This window comes from Bombina bombina, chromosome 4 (genome assembly GCF_027579735.1).
Source record: "Bombina bombina isolate aBomBom1 chromosome 4, aBomBom1.pri, whole genome shotgun sequence".
In the NCBI taxonomy this organism is placed as follows: Eukaryota; Metazoa; Chordata; class Amphibia; order Anura; family Bombinatoridae; genus Bombina; species Bombina bombina.
This window is the reverse complement of record NC_069502.1, coordinates 307082382-307101907: the sequence shown is the minus strand read 5'-3', so window position 1 is coordinate 307101907 and position 19526 is coordinate 307082382. Positions and strand designations below refer to the sequence as shown.

The 19526-nt window shown below is 36.0% G+C and overlaps 1 protein-coding gene across 1 annotated transcript in view; it reads left to right on the top strand.

Annotated features, from left to right (window-relative positions):
• Positions 1 to 19526, top strand: part of DOCK10 (dedicator of cytokinesis 10) — a 618846-nt gene that overhangs the window by 426775 nt on the left and 172545 nt on the right. Inside the window, 9 exon segments of the mRNA XM_053710021.1 lie at positions 508 to 622; positions 703 to 769; positions 3153 to 3200; positions 4816 to 4914; positions 9144 to 9207; positions 9209 to 9269; positions 11649 to 11761; positions 17195 to 17329; positions 19140 to 19322. Of these exon segments, the coding sequence (XP_053565996.1) occupies positions 508 to 622; positions 703 to 769; positions 3153 to 3200; positions 4816 to 4914; positions 9144 to 9207; positions 9209 to 9269; positions 11649 to 11761; positions 17195 to 17329; positions 19140 to 19322 (885 nt within the window).

Sequence of the window (19526 nt, the reverse complement as noted above, 5' to 3'; positions counted from 1 at the left end):
CACTGAGACATTTGTTTTACTTGTGTACATTTAAATCACCATAATGAAAAAACTCTATACTAATCTGAGCTTTCACTATATTCTTTGTTATTTGGCCTCTGCATAGAGGTAAATGATGTACTTTTTGTATTGCTTTAAAAGTCATGCAATGCGGTAGTAGGATGGCACATACTACATAATTCGGAAGTGCTTGGTATTTCACTGTTACCCAGAACACATTGCTAGTTTGTCAATAGCCTACTGGAACCCCAACAAACATAAAATGTTCTGATTTTTACGTTTGTAATATGTATCCTTAAAATATAGGATTATTTACTTTTTTTTTTCTTTCCAAGGTTTGTTAAAGGGCCAAGACCCAGCATTCTATATGCTACAGTGTCTCTTATTATATCACTTTGTTTCAACAAGCTTTTTCCCTCTATAAATGACAAATCTGAAAACAAAGTGTACAAAGTGTTGTATTGCAGATATTAATCCATGTTTTGTTGCTGTTTCTTCATCCAACAGATTGCAAGACCTTTGTCTCTCATTGGGTCAACCCTTAGGTTTGACAAACTTGATCAGGCTGAAACCAAAAGTCTTCTTATGTGCTTCCTGCATATAATGAAAATGATATCAGAGGGTAAAGAACTGTGCCTCATTGAATGTCTGTGTTATTGATCTTGATCTATATATGTGGTAACCATATGCTTCTATTAACAGACACACTCATCTCGTACTGGCAGAGGGCTCCTAATACCGAGATATATGACTTTTTCAGCATTCTTGAGTAAGTTGATGTTCTGCAAAATGACATGATACAGTATGAAGAATGGTGACGTTGATATGCAAAGCACATCATGTACTAATGTCACTTTAATGTCACACAGTTTTGTCCAGTGGAGCTTGGGAAAATTATTCCTTTAAATAGATATTTGTTGCTGCACAATGTTGCACATAATACCTGATACTGCACATTCACCTAGATTACGAGTTTTGCTCTAAACAGGGTGGGAAACTAACGTAAAAAAAAGTTGCGTTATTTCACTCTCAATAGCGCTGCTATTACGAGTTACTGAAAAGCCTCCTTTTGCGTGCAATATAGTGGCGCTAAGCTCCATACCGCACAAAATCCAAGGGCTGCTTTGACATGCTCGTGCACGCTTTCTCCTGTAGACATCAATGGGGAGAGAGTGTTAGAAAAAAAACTAACACCTGAAATGCGGAATAAAAGATCTCCGTAATGCAGCCTAATTGATGTCTATGAGGGAAAAAAAGTTATTTTAAAACCTAACATAAACCCCAAATCTAAACAGCCCTAATCCACCGCTCCCCGACATTGCCGCTACTAAATAAACCTATTAACCCCTAAACCTCCGGCCCCCACATCGCCGCTACTAAATAAACCTATTAACCCCTAAACTGCCAGCCCCTTCACATCGCAAAACACTAAATTAAAATTTTAACCCCTAAACCTAACACCCCCTTAGTGTTTTTTATTTTTCGTAACTTAGTGTTTATTATTCTTTAGTAATTTTAGATGTTTTGATTTTTTTCGTAGTTTTAGGTTTTTTAAAATTTGTAATTTTGATTTTATAATTGGTAGTTTTTTTTATTTTATTAGAATAGTTATGTTAGGTTAATTTATAGTTTAATGTTAGGTTTATTTTTATTTCACAGGTAAGTAGTTTTTTTTTTATTTAAATATAGTTATATTGTATTTTTAAATTTAATTTAAAGTTAGGGGGGTGTTAGGTTTAGGGGTTTATTATTTAATTTAGTGTTTTGCCATGTGTGAGGCCGGAGGTTTAGGGGTTAATATTGGTTTATTTAGTGGCGGTGATGTGGGAGGCCGGATGTTTAGGGGTTATTAACTTTATTATAGTGGTGGCGATGTCGGGGAGCGGCGGATTAGGGGTTAATATATTTAAATAGTGTTGGCAATGTGGGTGGGCGGCAGATTAGGGGTTATTAGGTTTATTTAATTGTCGCAATGTGGGTGGGCAGCAGATTAGGGTTTAATACATTTTAAATAGTGTTTGCGATGCGGGAGGGTGGCGGTTTATGGGTTAATAGGCAGTTTATGGGTGTTAGTGTACTTTGTAACAGTTTAGTTCTGAGTTTTGTGAAACATTTTTGTTTTGCAAAATCCATAACTACTGGTCTCAGATGGTGGTATGGATCTTGTCGGTATAGGCTGTAACACAAGCATTTTAGCCGGAGCGCACAATCTGTAATACGGCGCTATGAAAATCCCACACAAAAACGTAATTTTTTTGAGTGTGGAATGGACGTTGCGTTACAGGCTAAAATGCTTGCGGTATAGCTTTACCGACACGACTCGTAATATGCATTCCTGGTCATTAAGCTGGAATGGCCATTTTGTTCAGCGTTAAAAGCCGTACCGCAACACTTGTAATCTAGCTGATTGTTTCTACTTAGTACCTATGTTTCCTACTCAGATCTTCCAAAACAGTATTATTTTTAAACAAATCATCTAATTAATGCAGTGTATGGCACAGTTTAGCGTTAAATATACTATATTTCGTTCTGTATTTGACCAAATGTTTCCAGCTGTTTCACACTTTAATGTCATGTCCTTCCCCAAGTGATCTTATTGTATATTCATAAAGAGGTCATTAAACTCAATGCCCAATAAAATGTTTAATTTAGCATAACACTATTTACATTCATTATTTATTTTACCCACATTTTCAATGGGTGCATTGTGGGCTCTTTTGACATAACGGCAGATAAAAGTTTTCATGGTTATAAAATGCTTAATTGCCTATAAATACTATACACAGCTGGGAAATAACATTATAATTTACCAGACAATGAGAGAAATCTGATTTTAACTACAGTATATTTATTGATTTTACTCTTCTTGTACTAAATATTCTGGCACTTTATGAATAAGAGATAACAATAACTATATTTATTGTGTAAATTATTAAGATACCAGAACCACAAATATTACATTTTAATTTCTTTAAGAAATATGTGTTATGGTTTAGGTAAGATACCTATAATATGGATTTGAAAAGTTAGCATTGAACTTAATACCATATTTGATTAATTAAATTCTCTTTCAAGATTTAAACCTAACCTAACTTGATAATTTTATTTTATTTTTATGAAATACTTTAACAAGGTATTGTTTTGTTTTTCAGAGTGTGTCTACAAAATTTTAGGTATCTGGGAAAAAGAAACATTTTAAGGTAGGAAAGCATGTATTTTACTTGTATCTCTTGCAAAAAACAACAACATACTTTTCTAAAACTGGGTGGTCCTACTAAATATATCTATATACACATAGGGCGAGATTACATATATGGCGTATGGGTTTCATCGCAACTGCTGAAACCCACATCATCCGTAAGTTCACCTCACACATCGGGTGAATCACATATATACGGCGCCGGCAGATCATATACTGCCATTAGTAGGATAAACTGACGAGGTACAGAAATGTTCTTAAATACACATTTCTGGAGTCGCCAGTGACTATGAACTGCTAGCGCCTAAGTAAAAATCGAACCCGTCCTTAAAAATGGTAACCCGACACGTCAAACCCCATATATCCACGATCCCTAATTACACTTTAACCCCAAAACCGCCACAATGCAAAGTACCTAATTACACTACTAACCCCTAAAATAGTGTTAATAGATATTTTGTGATGTGGTGGTTGGCGGATTAGTGGGTAATAACTTTATTAGGTAGATTGCGATGTGGGGGGTTGGCGGATTAGGGGTTAATCACTTTATTAGTTACTTTGCAAAGTGGGAGTTGGCGGATTAAGGGGTTAATACATTTTATTAGTTATTGCGGTGGGGGGATGATGGTTGAGAGGTACATATTGCGCATGGGATAGGTGTTTGTTAAGGCTTCTAGGGAGTTACGATACTTAAATAGGCAGCGCAAAGCTTTCTGCACCTGCCTATGTGTGGCGAGGTGAAAATGGAGTAAAATTTCTTCATTCTTGCTGCGTAAGTCCTTGCGCTGAATATATGATACCCACTTGCGACTCCGGTTCTATGTTAGTTTATGGGAGTAAAAACAGCGGATCATGGGTAAAATATACGCGCCGCACTTATATGCAGTGCCGTATATGTGATTGCTAGATTCTGGAAAAAAAATGCCAACGCCCACTTTTGCGCCCAACACTGCATATATGATCAGGCCCCTAGTGTATGTTTTAGCTTTAGCATTATAAGACTATATAATCCTCTCACCAACATATTTCACAATAGGTGCCGCTGAAAACCGAGGATTCTGATGTACTTATAAATAAGCAATAAACAGCAAACATAGGACGTTCACTGCACCTTTTACATTAAAACCATTCCTTTATTAGGACAGTTTAAAAAGCATAGTGATATTTCGGGCATCTCCGCCCTTAATCATGCATGATTAAGGGCAGCAACACCAAAAACATTGTTATGTTTTTTAAGCTGTCCTGATAAAGGAATGGTTTTAATGTAAAATGTGCAATGAACTTCCTATGTTAGCATTATGAAAACTCAGTGCATTGATTTAGTAAATAACACATGGAAGTCAATGGCGATTTTTGTAGATAAATCATTTGATAAGCTTTTTAAAATGATTCTGCATTGTACAGTGACATTAAGGATCAGGTTGGTAATGTGCCAATGCCCCTTAAAAGGGAAAAAACAAAAGCTTGGTTGAGTAAATAATGTGCTCCATTGTGCATTTATAAGAGCTAATACCTAATCTAAAACTTAAAAACTCTGCATCTAGTAACATATTAATAAACAGGTACTGAACCAATAGAAGCTTATTAGAGGATAAGTTAATCATTTATTTTAATAGGAAAATAACAACAGCATTCAAGCTTGCACAGGCTATACAGAACAATGGGACACTGAAAGGATCAAATTCATCATCACAAGCAGGTCTTCTACCACAATGGTATTGTATCCATCTTATTCTTTATTACTTTGTCTACTTGTGTAGTTGTCTGCATAACTTTGCCCCCCATTCCAATTCACTAAAGAAGTCTTCTGAAAACATCAGATGCCAACTTGGGTGCTTTTAATTTCATTTTTTTAAGCTATCCAATCCATTATATGCATTGTTGTTTTATTTAGTTAGACCACCAAACCTATATATACAGATGTTTACCTTTTCAAGTACAGATGACTTCCTCCATTGTACTTGTGTGGAAGACATGTCTGAGTTGTCTTCAATTCTCCTCCATTTGCTTTTTCTCAAGGGGATAAATGGCAAAGGACCAGATGGCCTTTGTCATTTTTTGACTCTGCCAGGTGTTGGTAATGTGTGCTGCCATCACATTAACATGTGGTATTAACATGGTGTGATGGCCTTTGAATACACAAAAACTGAGTTTTCTAATGGATTAGAATGGCCTCATATTTGAACATATGCACAAGACATTTGGTATGACTCTCCCAATGGATTGGCATAGACCCAATTTATCTCTGTACAATAACTTATGTGAGTAAATTTGCAAAAAGCAGTATCAAAATCCAAAAAAGGCACTGAAACACCCCATACTGAAACAGTGGTAAAAAACGAATGGATCATCACAATAACGCTTAATTGCATAGATAGAATAGTGGAGGGGATGAGGAGAGCAGATAGGTGGGTTTAGATTTCACCTAGAAAGCAGAACATCTTTTCTGAAGGCTTTCCACATGCCCCCAGCATTTCTTTTACTTCCAAGGCTGTATTGGTCAACTCGGACAGTAGGACATTTCCAGACGAGCCGCAGCAGCTGGGATTGGTGCTGCTGGTGAGGCGATGCAGCTTTATCAACTCCCTTATCTCCTCTGAGCTATATGTATTAAGGTCACAAAGTATTTCCTTGTAAGTTTTTCCTAAGCCATGTACTATTTTAGTAGCCTTGACTACACATGGGTTTCTAATGTGTAGTTAAGTCACACTGTGAGACAGAGTGACACACTGTTTTGAGTGTCTTCTCCAGATCACACAATGGACAATCATTTTCACTCTGTGAAGGGAAGTCATGAAATTGGGTTGTATGATTCCTATAGAGCAACAATCTGGCATTTTTTATTACAAAATAATATAATTTAATTTTGAAAAAAACAATATTGAGAAATATTGGGCTTGTGTATTCTACCGACCAAACGGAAAATAGAACTGGTCTTTTCCAAGGCTGCTTTTTATTCCCATTCTAGCCCTAGTTGCTTCAACAGTGTTTAAGCAAATGTACCAGTGCAATATCACAAATAAAAAAACAAATGTTATAATAATACTCTAAATCAGAATATATTCAGAAGTAAATGAGGATTTAAGTCGAAGGGGCCGATTTAACAAATGGTGGGCGGACATGTTTCACTGTAGCGAATCATGTCTGACATCGCTAAATTGCTGTTGGCATTTAATATTGCACAAGCATTTCTGGTGAAATGCTTGTGCAATGCCACCCCCTGCACATTCGTGGCCAATCGGCTGCTAGCAGGGGGTGTCAATCATCCCGATCGTATCTGATTGAGATGATTACAGTCCGCAACCTTAGAGGTAGTAGATGAGTTAAGGAGCAGGGGTCTTCCCCAAGTGTGATTTCAGTTGTATTGTCTAATTCGTTCAATTTAAAAAAAAAAAGTACACACTACTAAACTCAGACATAGCTCAGTATCTCAGGCACCCCAGATTATATTATCAGGCATCAGTTTCCCCTAGGTAACACTGTAACTTCAGTATATAGATGAAAGAAAGCAATATATAGGCAAATATTTATCTATTTTTTTTTTAAAAATAATAGCATGCAAACACTAACAGAAAAATCTATACGGATAGGCACATTGCATATTAGACAATATAGTCTGTAAAGCTTCACCAGATTTAGGATGGCAATGGATGAAACATCCAGTCCTTGCCTCTGATCCTGTGTCCTCTTGGATCATAAGTGTAAATCCCTCCCTTCACGGTTTCTTGTATCATTTGGTGTGTTTTATAGCATCTGATATCTTCTGGTAGTTTTCTACTGTAATGTCAATCTAGAAGAGAACCAGGGACAGAGATTGATTTTGGGTATAACCTACCCAAATGTTCTGGATCTGCCATGGACATGACCTACCATTATTAGCGGCAGAAAAGGATATTAGAAATAGTACCTTAAAGGGATATTAAACAGTATGATATTGCAATATAAAATGTTTAATTATATGAAGTGTTGCAATATAATTTCATTATTTATTGTGTCCCCCTTTACCTGTAAATTAACTAAATTAGTCTGAGCTTCTATAAAATAATGGACGCCGCCATGTTTTAATTCAAGTTTTGCTATTATTTCACTGTGCTGCTAAGAACAATGGTGGGCAGATAAACAGGCAAACCGACTGTCCAAACAAGGCTGCTTGGAACATAAGATTATCTAACAGGGTTTCCATAAAGACTTGTTTGTACAAACTTTATTTTATATACCTTATTCATATTTGTCCCTAATTGTTCTCAGTATACATGATTATGTCTAGCATGTATTTACTGATTAATATGCCTTTAAAATAGCCAACCAGGCCAAGGTCAGACGTTATACAGGATACTAACGTACCCGCTTAGCATGCCAAAGGGTTAAAGATTAGGTAGATGTCAGAATCCAAGTGGTCAGGTAAATGTTAAAGGGACATTTTCTTGGTATTGTTTGTTGAAGGAACAACAATGCACTGCTGCGAGCCAGCTGAACACATCAGTAAGCCAATGACAAGAGGTTAGGCAAATATGTGTATCCACCAATCTGCAGCTAGTTCCTAGCTTCTGAGCCTACCTAGGTATGCTTTTCAACAAAGGATGTCAATAGAACTAAGCAAATTAGATAAACGAAGTTAATTGGAAAGTAGTTTAAAATTATATGTTCTATCTGAATCCTGAAAGAACATTTTCATGTCCCTTTAATGGGATAGAAAAAGTAAAAAATGAAATGAGAGTGATTCATTATTTCAACATGATCTAGGTTTCTATTGATGCAAACTCAATAGTAAAGCATACATTGTATTAATAAAACAGATTGCTCTGTGCTCCTGTTCATAAAGATTTTTTGTTTTGCATTGTGACTATAGACCTACTGTATGTATTAAATTGCAGGTGGATAATAATTATAGTTTAAATTCAAATGAGCATTCTGTGTTTTAAAGCTACTTTTCAAACAGCGGATTTAAGCACAAAAATGTGGTAATTTCCCCTTATAGTTTGATGTTGGTTGATATATTTTATCAAGTTAGTTAGCAGTAAGGACTGTTGGCCCAGCTGGCAGTGATGAAATGACTGCAAAAGTCTTTATCATTCCTCCGTCTTGCTACTGCATTTTCCCACAAAGCTCTTACTGAACACCTGTTTGTACTGTCCAGTTCCCACATTGGAAAGCCAACTCTTGGCATCTGGACAGAGAATGTTATACAGAGATACATTTGTGATGTCTAATATCCCAGGGAAGCAACACACGGATTTGCACAGCTGTAATACCCAGAACACTTTGTATTTTCATCCTCATGCTGAAAAATAGGTCACAGGGGGTTGTTCAGAGTGACACATAGCTTTCATATTCTAAAAACAGCTGGAATAAATATTAGCAAATAAATATAGATATACTGAAAAACATATGTTTAGGGGAAATTGTAACATGGGAGCTCTTTTTTATTTTATTTTCGGGTTTCCTGATTTATTTATTTTTTGTAACTGACAGTTTTCTTTCTATGCATACATACCCTTGTATTACTACATGTAGCACATAGGGGGTGCTAAAACCATAATAGTTTCTCATGCTGACTAGATATCAGTCTCATTGTTATTGTTTGGTGATTTATTTGCCGATGGGTTATGGCTACAAACAATCTATTTATTGTGTGTTGACATTTAATCACATTTTTTAGGGAAACAGTTTTCTTTCCTCTGATTTATGCAGATAATTAATGCATAGATGCCCATTTCTGAAATCTGCCAAAGGTCCTGGTTTTAGAATTATCCCTGTCGGGAGAGAGACAGTGCAAGTTGTACTGATTATAAATAAGTAAAAACTGGACCGCTGGTCAATCTTAAAAACTGAAATTGGACATTTAATTTTGGATTTAATTTAACTCACTTTATTAAACTGGTGCAACTTCTAAAGTTTTCTAAAACCTTTGTTTAAGGTGAATAAACTGTTGTTCCCTTTACAGGATGCACTCTACAAATGATGGTCATAGACACCCTAGGTCACAAACACTGCCCATAATACGAGGCAAAAAATGCCCTTTCTAACCCCAAGCTGCTGCAAATGATTGAGCTAACAAATTCTATTGCAAGTAAGTATACATCAGCAATATACCTGTATTAGCAAACAATGCTATCACTGTTTCACTTATAGCTTGTACTCTACATGTATGCAATGGAAAAAAGTTCAGTTGGTGGGTTTAACAGGTCGGTGAGGATGGATATTGAATTATATCTGACACATTATATATCACTGCAAATGCTCTGAACTGGTGTGGCATTTTAATGGCAGTGCACAGATGTATGTACATATGCGCTGCCCGCACCTTTCAGAGCACTGTGCAAGAATGTCGCAAAAATACACTGATGTGCATTTCCAACTTGGCGCCCCTTTATGACCCTTATTGTTTGCATGAGATTGATTTTTGCATACATACATTCACAGCAAGTTAAACAATGTTTACTAAGTTATTCACATGCAATAGCTAAACATCTTTGTTATACATTACAAATTTGTACAAACTATGTAACAGTGTCATAGGGATCAATTCTAGTGCAAAATTGTGCTTTAAAGGGATATGTTTGAATTTGTTTCTTTCATGATTCAGATAGAGCATGCAATTTTAAGCAACTTTCTAATTTAATCCTATTATCAAATTTTCTTCATTTTCTTTTTATCTTTATTTAAAAAGCAGGAATGTAAGCTTCGGAGCCGGACCAGCTTTGGTCCAGCACTTGGGTTGCGCTTGCTGATTGGTGGCTAAATGTAGCCACCAATCAGCAAGCACTGTCCAGGGTGCTAAACAAAAAATGGGCCGGCTCCTAAGCTTACAGTCCTGCTTTTCAAATAAAGATACCAAGAGAATGAAGAAAAATTGATAATAGGATTAAATTAGAAAGTTGCTTAAAATTGCATGCTCTATCTGAATCATGAAAGAAAAAATGTGGGTTTCCTATCCCTTTAATATTGCTAAACAGCTGGTTAAGTGTTTATAGTTTTGTAACACTTAATTAGTTCATGAGAATAAGTATTAACCATTAATATCCTAGATCTCAGTTCGGCTGATTGGCTTATCATCATTCAGCTGATTGGCTTATCATGCCACTGTGATAAATGGTTAAATGAATAAGGCATTATAAAAATAACTTTTATTATTCTTTATTAAAAAGTCTGTTGAAATGGACCTAACAAAATTACTGTACAAATCTTACTATAAGTTGATCAAGTAAAGGTGCCCGGCTTTCCTGGCGGATAGTAGAGAAGGAACTATTGGCATCAGATAGGTGCACCTCGGGTCAACTCGCTAGATAATCGAAAAAGAAAAAATATTTTAAAAAAGGTAATGTGATCGGACCATACAATGGCCTTTCTCAAATCCCATATTCCAGCTCACATCAGGACACAATAATTCCATGTATACATAGGCTGAAGAGCTGTTTAAAGAACTTAAAAAGAATCAATGGAACTGACAATTACAGTAAATGTTGTACTGGGGGATGTCTATCAACACACTTAAAGTTATATTCTGAGTAAAAAAGTACTGTATATGGTGCAAGCAGCTCCCGAGTGGGTCTTTAGCTATTTATTTACGGCTAGATTATGAGAGGAGCGCAAACATTTGCGCTCGAGTGATATGGGGTATATTGCGAAGGTTTGTGCACATCAGGCTTACTGCTCGTATTATGAGTTGAAAGTGAACGAGATCACGTGAACGAGCACACAATCTTAATTCTAGTACTATTAACTCTCAACCGGGAGCATTAATTTGCACTCCACTCGTAATCTAGCCCTTAATGTCTTTCTTTTATATAAGTTATGAGAGCATTAAACCTTTGCATTACAGTGTCAATTTAATGGGCTCAATTTCTCAATCTGCAATTGCAGCTTTGAAGCCCTAGCGATGCAGGTTCGTGCAGCATTTCGCACAGTAATAACTGTAGGCAGTAGACATGTTACCGGGAGTGAACCTTGTCCACCCAGCATTTGATAAATGAGAGACATTGAGTAAATAAGTGTTCTCCCATCCTCTGAGTTAAAGCAAATTATAATTGATAACATTAATGGTACCTTACATTAGTTATATTAGTGGTATTTTACAACCAATATGGTAAAATAATATGGAGTTGAATTAAAAAACAAACAAAAAAAACCAGATATAGATAGGGTTGCTATATTGCCGCTTTAAGGGGGGGGGGGCACTTATGAAAAATACATTTGTCAGGGGCTGTTTAGAATGTTTTTAATAATGTTCCATTATAAGAACCCTGACATGTATTTTTTATATGTGTTGTCCTTTAAAGCAGCAATATGGCAACCCTAGATACAGATGAACTTAGAAGAATAATAGATTTGATGAGTCAAGTCAGTTAGTCATATGTGATTTTGAAACTTTTATTTTCTCTGTCCTATTGTACTTTAATAACATTTTGTTTCTGGTAAAAAAATAAATAATCTATGTATATATTGGCAGGTTGCTCAAATGAAACTGACATAGTACAACACCTTGATATAGAGGCCAATATTGCCACAGAAGTCTGTATTACTGTCCTCGATCTATTGTGCCTGTTCAATTATAGTTATCAGGTAACTTCCTTCTTTATCAGGTAACTTCCATCTTTATTAATACTGGTACAAACCCTTTAGCCAAAATTACTTCGGACAGGAAAAAGTTTGGATTTCAGAATAGTTTGGACTTTGGAGTATTTGTAAATTTGCATCTGTAAAATGGGACCAAGTGTAAAGAACAGAATCTTATGTCATTTAGGCAATATTTACATGTTATAATACAGGGTACACATGCAACCTTAAAGCTGTTTTATATATATAAAAAAATACTTTAATATACATAGAACCATCATAAAGATAGTACAGTACTGCAGTGTTTTTCAACTAGTGTGCCTTGAGAGATCCTCAGGTGTCCCGCGGCAGACTGACAACAGTGCGGGGGTGTCCCTCTTTCAAATTTTGAAATATTGGGAGGTATGTGACAGGCTCATCAGGCATCATTTACAACCATGACATTGACATTCATTCACAGACAATCATTATGATTGTTTGTTAATGAATGTCAATATGTCATGTATAGTTTGTAGGAGGCATGGCATGACAGTACAGTACAGTGTGTGTGTGTATATATATAAATATATATATATGTGTATATATATATGTGTATATATATATATATATATATATATACATATAATATATATATATATATATATATATATATATATATATATATATATATATATATCCTGTATTAGGCTACAATGTGTGATTTTGTAACATTTTGGGATGGTGGTGTGCCACAGGATTTTTTAATGTAAAAAAGTGTGCCACGGCAAAAAAAAGGTTGCAAATCACTGCAGTACTGTAATCAGGATGGTAATATTTTTTGCTAAAGGGATAGAAAGGTCAAAATATAATGAATTTCAATTTGAAATAGAATCATTTTTCCAATATACTTCCATTAGCAAAAATGCTTCTAGTAAAAGTAATGACTGTTTTTCAGTAGCATATGCACATTTGGGGCGCGATCCGATATAGATCGCAGTTTGCGGCGCAAGCGAGGGAACCGGCGTCGCCCGCAGTTTCAGCTCGCAACTCGAGCTATCCCATATAAGTCGCCGTCAGATGCTAACGTGCCGTAAGTCTGACAAACCAGCGATGTCCAGAAATCTGCGCAAGTACAAATTTCTGGCGTCGCCAGTGACTTGCGGCACGTTAGAAACTGCCGGCACCTATAAAACCTGACTAAAGTCTAAAACACCCGCACTGTCTAACACGCCTCCCTAACATAGCCCGACAAGTCTAACACGCCTCCCTAACATAGCCCGACAAGTCTAACACACCTCCCTAACATAGCCCGACAAGTCTAACCCTCTATCCGCTATCCCCCCTCACTATCCTAACAATAAAAAAGCTATTAACCCCTAAACCGTCGCTCCCGTACCCCGCCGCCAGCTATATTATATCTATAACCCCCTAAAGTGAGCCCCTAACACCGCCGCCATCTATATTAAAATTATTAACCCCTAATGTAAGCCCCTTACACCGCCGCCATCTCTATTAAAATGATTAACCCCTTATTTAATCTACCTACCCCGCCGCCAGCTATATTATCTATATTAACCCTAAGTATATTATAGTTAATATAGGTATTACATTATATATATTAACTATATTAACCCTAATTATATTAGGGTTAATATAGTTAATATAGTTACTATAGTATTTATATTAACTATATTAACTCTATCTAACCCTAACACCCCTCACTAAATTTATATTAAATTAATCTAATTCATTTATAAACTAAAATATTCCTATTTAAATCTAAATACTTACCTATAAAATAAACCCTAAGATAGCTACAATATAATTAATAATTACATTGTAGCTATGTTAGGGTTAATATTTATTTTACAGGTAAATTGTTAATTATTTTAAGTAGGTATAATAGCTATTAAATAGTTATTAACTATTTAATATCTACCTAGTTAAAATAATTACCCAATTACCTGTAAAATAAATCCTAACCTAAGTTACAAATACACCTACACTATCAATAAATTAAATAAACTACAAACATCTATCTAAAAATACAATTAAATTAACTAAACTAAATTACAAAAAAAAACAAACACTAAATTACAAAAAATAAAAAAAATTACAAGATTTTTAAGCTAATTACACCTATTCTAAGCCCCCTAATAAAATAATAAACCCCCAAAATAAAAAAAATTCCCTGCCCTATTCTAAATTAAACAAATTTCAAAGCTCTTTACCTTACCAGCCCTTAAAAGGGCCTTTTGTGGGGCATGCCCCAAAGAATTCAGCTCTTTTGCATACAAATACAATACCCCCCCCCCCATTACAACCCACCACCCACATACCCCTATTCTAAAACCACCCAAACCCCCCTTAAAAAAGCCTAACACTACCCCCCTGAAGATCTCCCTACCTTGTCTTCACCACACCGGGCCGAACTCCTGATCCGATCCGGGCGATGTCTTCCTCCAAGCGGCAAAGAAGAATTCTTCCTCCGGCGATGTTTTCCTCCAAGCGGCAAAGAAGAATTCTTCCTCCAGCGACGTCTTCCTCCAAGCGGCAGCAAAGTCTTCGCTCCGCCGCCGCGGAGCATCCATCCCGGACGACTACTGAACTTGGAATGAGGTACCTTTAAATGACGTCATCCAAAATGGCGTCCGCCGAATTCCGATTGGCTGATAGGATTCTATCAGCCAATCGGAATTAAGTTAGAAAAATCTGATTGGCTGATTGAATCAGCCAATCAGATTCAAGTTCAATCCGATTGGCTGATCCAATCAGCCAATCAGATTGAGCTCGCATTCTATTGGCTGATCGGAACAGCCAATAGAATGCGAGCTCAATCTGATTGGCTGATTGGATCAGCCAATCGGATTGAACTTGAATCTGATTGGCTGATTGAATCAGCCAATCAGATTTTTCTAACTTAATTCCGATTGGCTGATAGAATCCTATCAGCCAATCGGAATTCGGCGGACGCCATCTTGGATGACGTCATTTAAAGGTACCTCATTCCAAGTTCAGTAGTCGTCCGGGATGGATGCTCCGCGGCGGCGGAGCGAAGAAAGAAGATTGAAGATGCCGCCGGAAGAATGAAGACTTTGCTGCCGCTTGGAGGAAGACGTCGCCGGAGGAAGAATTCTTCTTTGCCACTTGGAGGAAGACATCACCGGAGGAAGAATTCTTCTTTGCCGCTTGGAGGAAGACATCGCCCGGATCGGATCAGGAGTTCGGCCCGGTGTGGTGAAGACATGGTAGGGAGATCTTCAGGGGGTAGTGTTAGGCTTTTTTAAGGGGGGTTTGGGTGGTTTTAGAATAGGGGTATGTGGGTAGTGGGTTGTAATGGGGGGGGGGTATTGTATTTGTATGCAAAAGAGCTGAATTCTTTAGGGCATGCCCCACAAAAGGCCCTTTTAAGGGCTGGTAAGGTAAAGAGCTTTGAAATTTGTTTAATTTAGAATAGGGCAGGGAATTTTTTTTATTTTGGGGGTTTATTATTTTATTAGGGGGCTTAGAATAGGTGTAATTAGCTTAAAAATCTTGTAATCTTTTTTATTTTTTGTAATTTAGTGTTTTTTTTTTTTGTAATTTAGTTTAGTTAATTTAATTGTATTTTTAGATAGATGTTTGTAGTTTATTTAATTTATTGATAGTGTAGGTGTATTTGTAACTTAGGTTAGGATTTATTTTACAGGTAATTGGGTAATTATTTTAACTAGGTAGATATTAAATAGTTAATAACTATTTAATAGCTATTATACCTACTTAAAATAATTAACAATTTACCTGTAAAATAAATATTAACCCTAACATAGCTACAATGTAATTATTAATTATATTGTAGCTATCTTAGGGTTTATTTTATAGGTAAGTATTTAGATTTAAATAGGAATATTTTAGTTTATAAATGAATTAGATTAATTTAATATAAATTTAGTTAGGGGTGTTAGGGTTAGATAGAGTTAATATAGTTAATATAAATACTATAGTAACTATATTAACTATATTAACCCTAATATAATTAGGGTTAATATAGTTAATATATATAATGTAATACCTATATTAACTATAATATACTTAGGGTTAATATAGATAATATAGCTGGCGGCGGGGTAGGTAGATTAAATAAGGGGTTAATCATTTTAATAGAGATGGCGGCGGTGTAAGGGGCTTACATTAGGGGTTAATAATATTAATATAGCTGGCGGCGGTATAGGGGGATTAGATTAGGGGTTAATAATTTTTATATAGGTGGCGGCGGTGTAAGGGGTCAGATTAGGGGATAGATAAGGTAGATGACAGCGGTGTAAGGGGTTCTAATTAGGGGATAGATAAGGTAGATGGCGGCGGTTTTAGGGGCTCACAGTAGGGGGTTAGTTTATGTAGATGGCGGCGGGGTCCGGGAGCGGCGGTTTAGGGGTTAATAACTTTATTAGGGATTTCGGGGGGGGGGGGGATCGCGGTTGACAGGTAGATAGACATTGCGCATGCGTTAGGTGTTAGGTTTATTTTAGAAGATCGCGGTTGACAGGGAGATAGACATTGCGCATGCGTTAGGTGTTAGGTTTATTTTAGAAGATCGCGGTTGACAGGGAGATAGACATTGCGCATGCGTTAGGTGTTAGGTTTATTTTAGCAGCCAGTTTAGGGAGTTACGGGACTCCAATAGTCAGCGTAAGGCTTCTTACGGCTGCTTTTTGTGGCGAGGTGAAAATGGAGTAAGTTTTCTCCATTTTCGCCACGTAAGTCCTTACGCTGCATATTGGATACCAAACTGCGCGGGTTTGGTATACCTGCCTATGGCCCAAAAAACTACGGGCGACGGCAGAAATATTCTAGGTTAACTTCTAGGTTACGCCGTATATGTGATACCAAACCCGCGCAAATATTGGCGTCGCAGGCTTTTGCGGGCGACGATTTTTATCGGATGGACCCCATGCTGTGAGGGCCCGTGCATTCAAGCGCAGAGAGCTGAAGATGGTATGTATTGCTTCTGTGATGACATCATTTGCTCTATGAGAAGATGTGGTGATTGCAATACTGGTGCCCTCACAGCATATGTGCGTATGACACAGAAAATCAGTAATAACCTTTAATAGAAGCTTGTTCAAAAATACTTCTATTTCACATTGAAATGCACCCATGCACATTTCAATTTTGACCTTTCTAGCCCGTTAAATATGCTAGCATTTTATTACCCAAAAACCAAACCAAAGACGGAGGAAGATAACATTGCGACTTACTTTTGGGGAAAATTTTACATTTTTTATAATTGTATTTTAAAAAAATATTAATGAAAAAGTCAGGATTTCTGGAATAATTCAGGATTTTGGAATTGGCGCTTTGGGGGTTTTGTACCTGTAACGTGTAAAATCTTCTTATTGTTACAGAACTTAGATTCTGCGTTTCTATTTTGATGGTCAGTGCTTTTGATGATATTTAAACATTCATGTATGTTTTTTCCAGAGGTTACAGTCTTCTGATAACCAGAATGTTTTGATGAAAAAGGTTTTTGACACACATTTACTTTTTCTGCAAATCAACCAGTCGGCTGCTTCTTTACGCCACGTCTTTGCTGCTTTACGGATATTTGTGAGCAAGGTATGTTATGTTCTATAATTGCATCTTATAAATTTATCCTCTGAATTAATTGTAAAGTTGCATAAGAAATTTGCATGTGCACACAGCTTTTTATTGTTAGGTAAACTGGAAGTTAAAGGGGTAGAAAGATCCAAATTAAATTGTTTATAGATGCATTTCAATTTGAAATAGAAGCATTTTTGTAATATTTTTTGCAATATACTAATTCTGTGACATATGCTATCAGGGCTTGTGCATCAGTATTCAAACACTACACCTTCTCAGGGTGTCAGCAGTGGCTTGTATGATACAAATGCACGCAAAAAGCCCATATTAGAATATTGCAAAGGCATTAACATATTTCCCCATAGAAGTCAAAAGAGAAAAAAAAAACACACTCTACTTGCGCACAAACCCGATCGCATATTCTCAAGTGCGCTAGCCCGACATGAAAATATTTCAGAATCCAATGTCCTTCACATAAAAGAATATGTTCTATGTATTCATAAATACACATTTCTACATATATCTGATGGTATTTTGGTACAAAAAATATCTATACCTATACAGAATCACAAAAAAGTGAGTACACTCCTCACATTTTTGTAAATATTTTATTATATCTTTTCATGTGAGAAACCAGAAGAAATGACACTTTGTTACAATGTAAAGTAGTGAGTATACAGCTAACAGTGTACATTTGCTGTCCCCTCAAAGTAACTCAACACACAGCCTGTCTAATTTTGTTTTGATGCATATTGCACATTTTCTGTTAATCCAATAAACCGCATTTCACTACTAAAATATTAATGTGTCCTTCAGTTATTTGATAGATCAAAATGAAATTGCTAATCCAAACACCCAATTATTTATAAATGAAAATCATGGAAATTGTCAGGGGTGCCTAAACTTTTGCATACGACTGTATATATATTTATATATATATATATATATATATATATATATATATACACACACACGCACACATACATACATATACATATTTAGACATGTATATGTATGTATCTCTATGTTAAAGCCCTTTGCCGTCTATTTTTTTTCTAACACCTGAGACCTCATATCTGAGTCCTTCTATCTTTTTTGTGCAAATTAAAAAAATAATAATATTTTTTTATTAAATATTGTTATTATTAATGTAACTGTACTTTTAAAATGTATCCCGACGCACGTTAGCTTCAATTGCGAGTGCTACATAAAGCCATTTTCACTTGCACGTAACTGTTAGCGTTGGCCATAAATCTTCACGGAAGCGATACACACCCCAGCTTTCTGAGCAGGCATGGTGTTTGAATACTGGTGCAGGCGCTTCACAGGATATGTGCGTATGCCACAAAAAACAGTAATAACTTTAAATAGAAGTATGTTTCCTATTGAAAGTTTATTACAAAAATGCTTCTCTGTTAAATTGAAATCGTCCAATGCACATTTCAAATTTGACTTTTCTATCCCTTTAAATAAATAATTTAAGATGCAAAAAGGATTTTGAACTGAGCTGGTATTCTGATAATTCGGTTAATTAAAGTTTAGCAATATTGCTTAATTATTAGAGGCAGGGTTGCTGATATTTGCAGATCTTCTTGCACATAAGTCAGGCATATCTTGCCCTTTCATGTGAATGCAATTATAGGAATGTAATATGTTCTTAATAAATAGCTGTTTATTAAAAAAAATATGTGAATTGCTAGGTGTTTCTATTTTGAGCTTGTTGCTGGCTTTAAACTTAATTGACACACAGTATAACATTTTCACTGTCTCTTAGCCTTAAGGCATTTGTACAAACAGCAAACAGCTTGTGTTGTTTTCTCTGTAGTTCCCTTTTGCGTTTTTTCAAGGACAAGCTGACCTTTGCGGATCTTTCTGCTATGAAGTTCTGAAATGCTGCAACCATCACTCACGTTCAACTCAAACTGAAGCCTCAGCTCTTCTATATTTCTTTATGAGAAAGAACTTTGAGTACAATAAGCAGAAGTCAATTGTGAGATCCCATCTGCAGGTACATTAAAGGGACCTAAAACACTAAATAAATGCTAGATGGAATGATGCATTCAAAGAAAAGACTAATCTGAGAATTACATGTAGATGTGTTTGTTAAAGTTTCATTAGCTGTTTAAATATTAACAAAATAAGTGTAACGTTTTAGCATCTATAAAAAATTGGGAGCTGCCATGTTGTAATTTAGGTTACCTTCTCTGCTGTG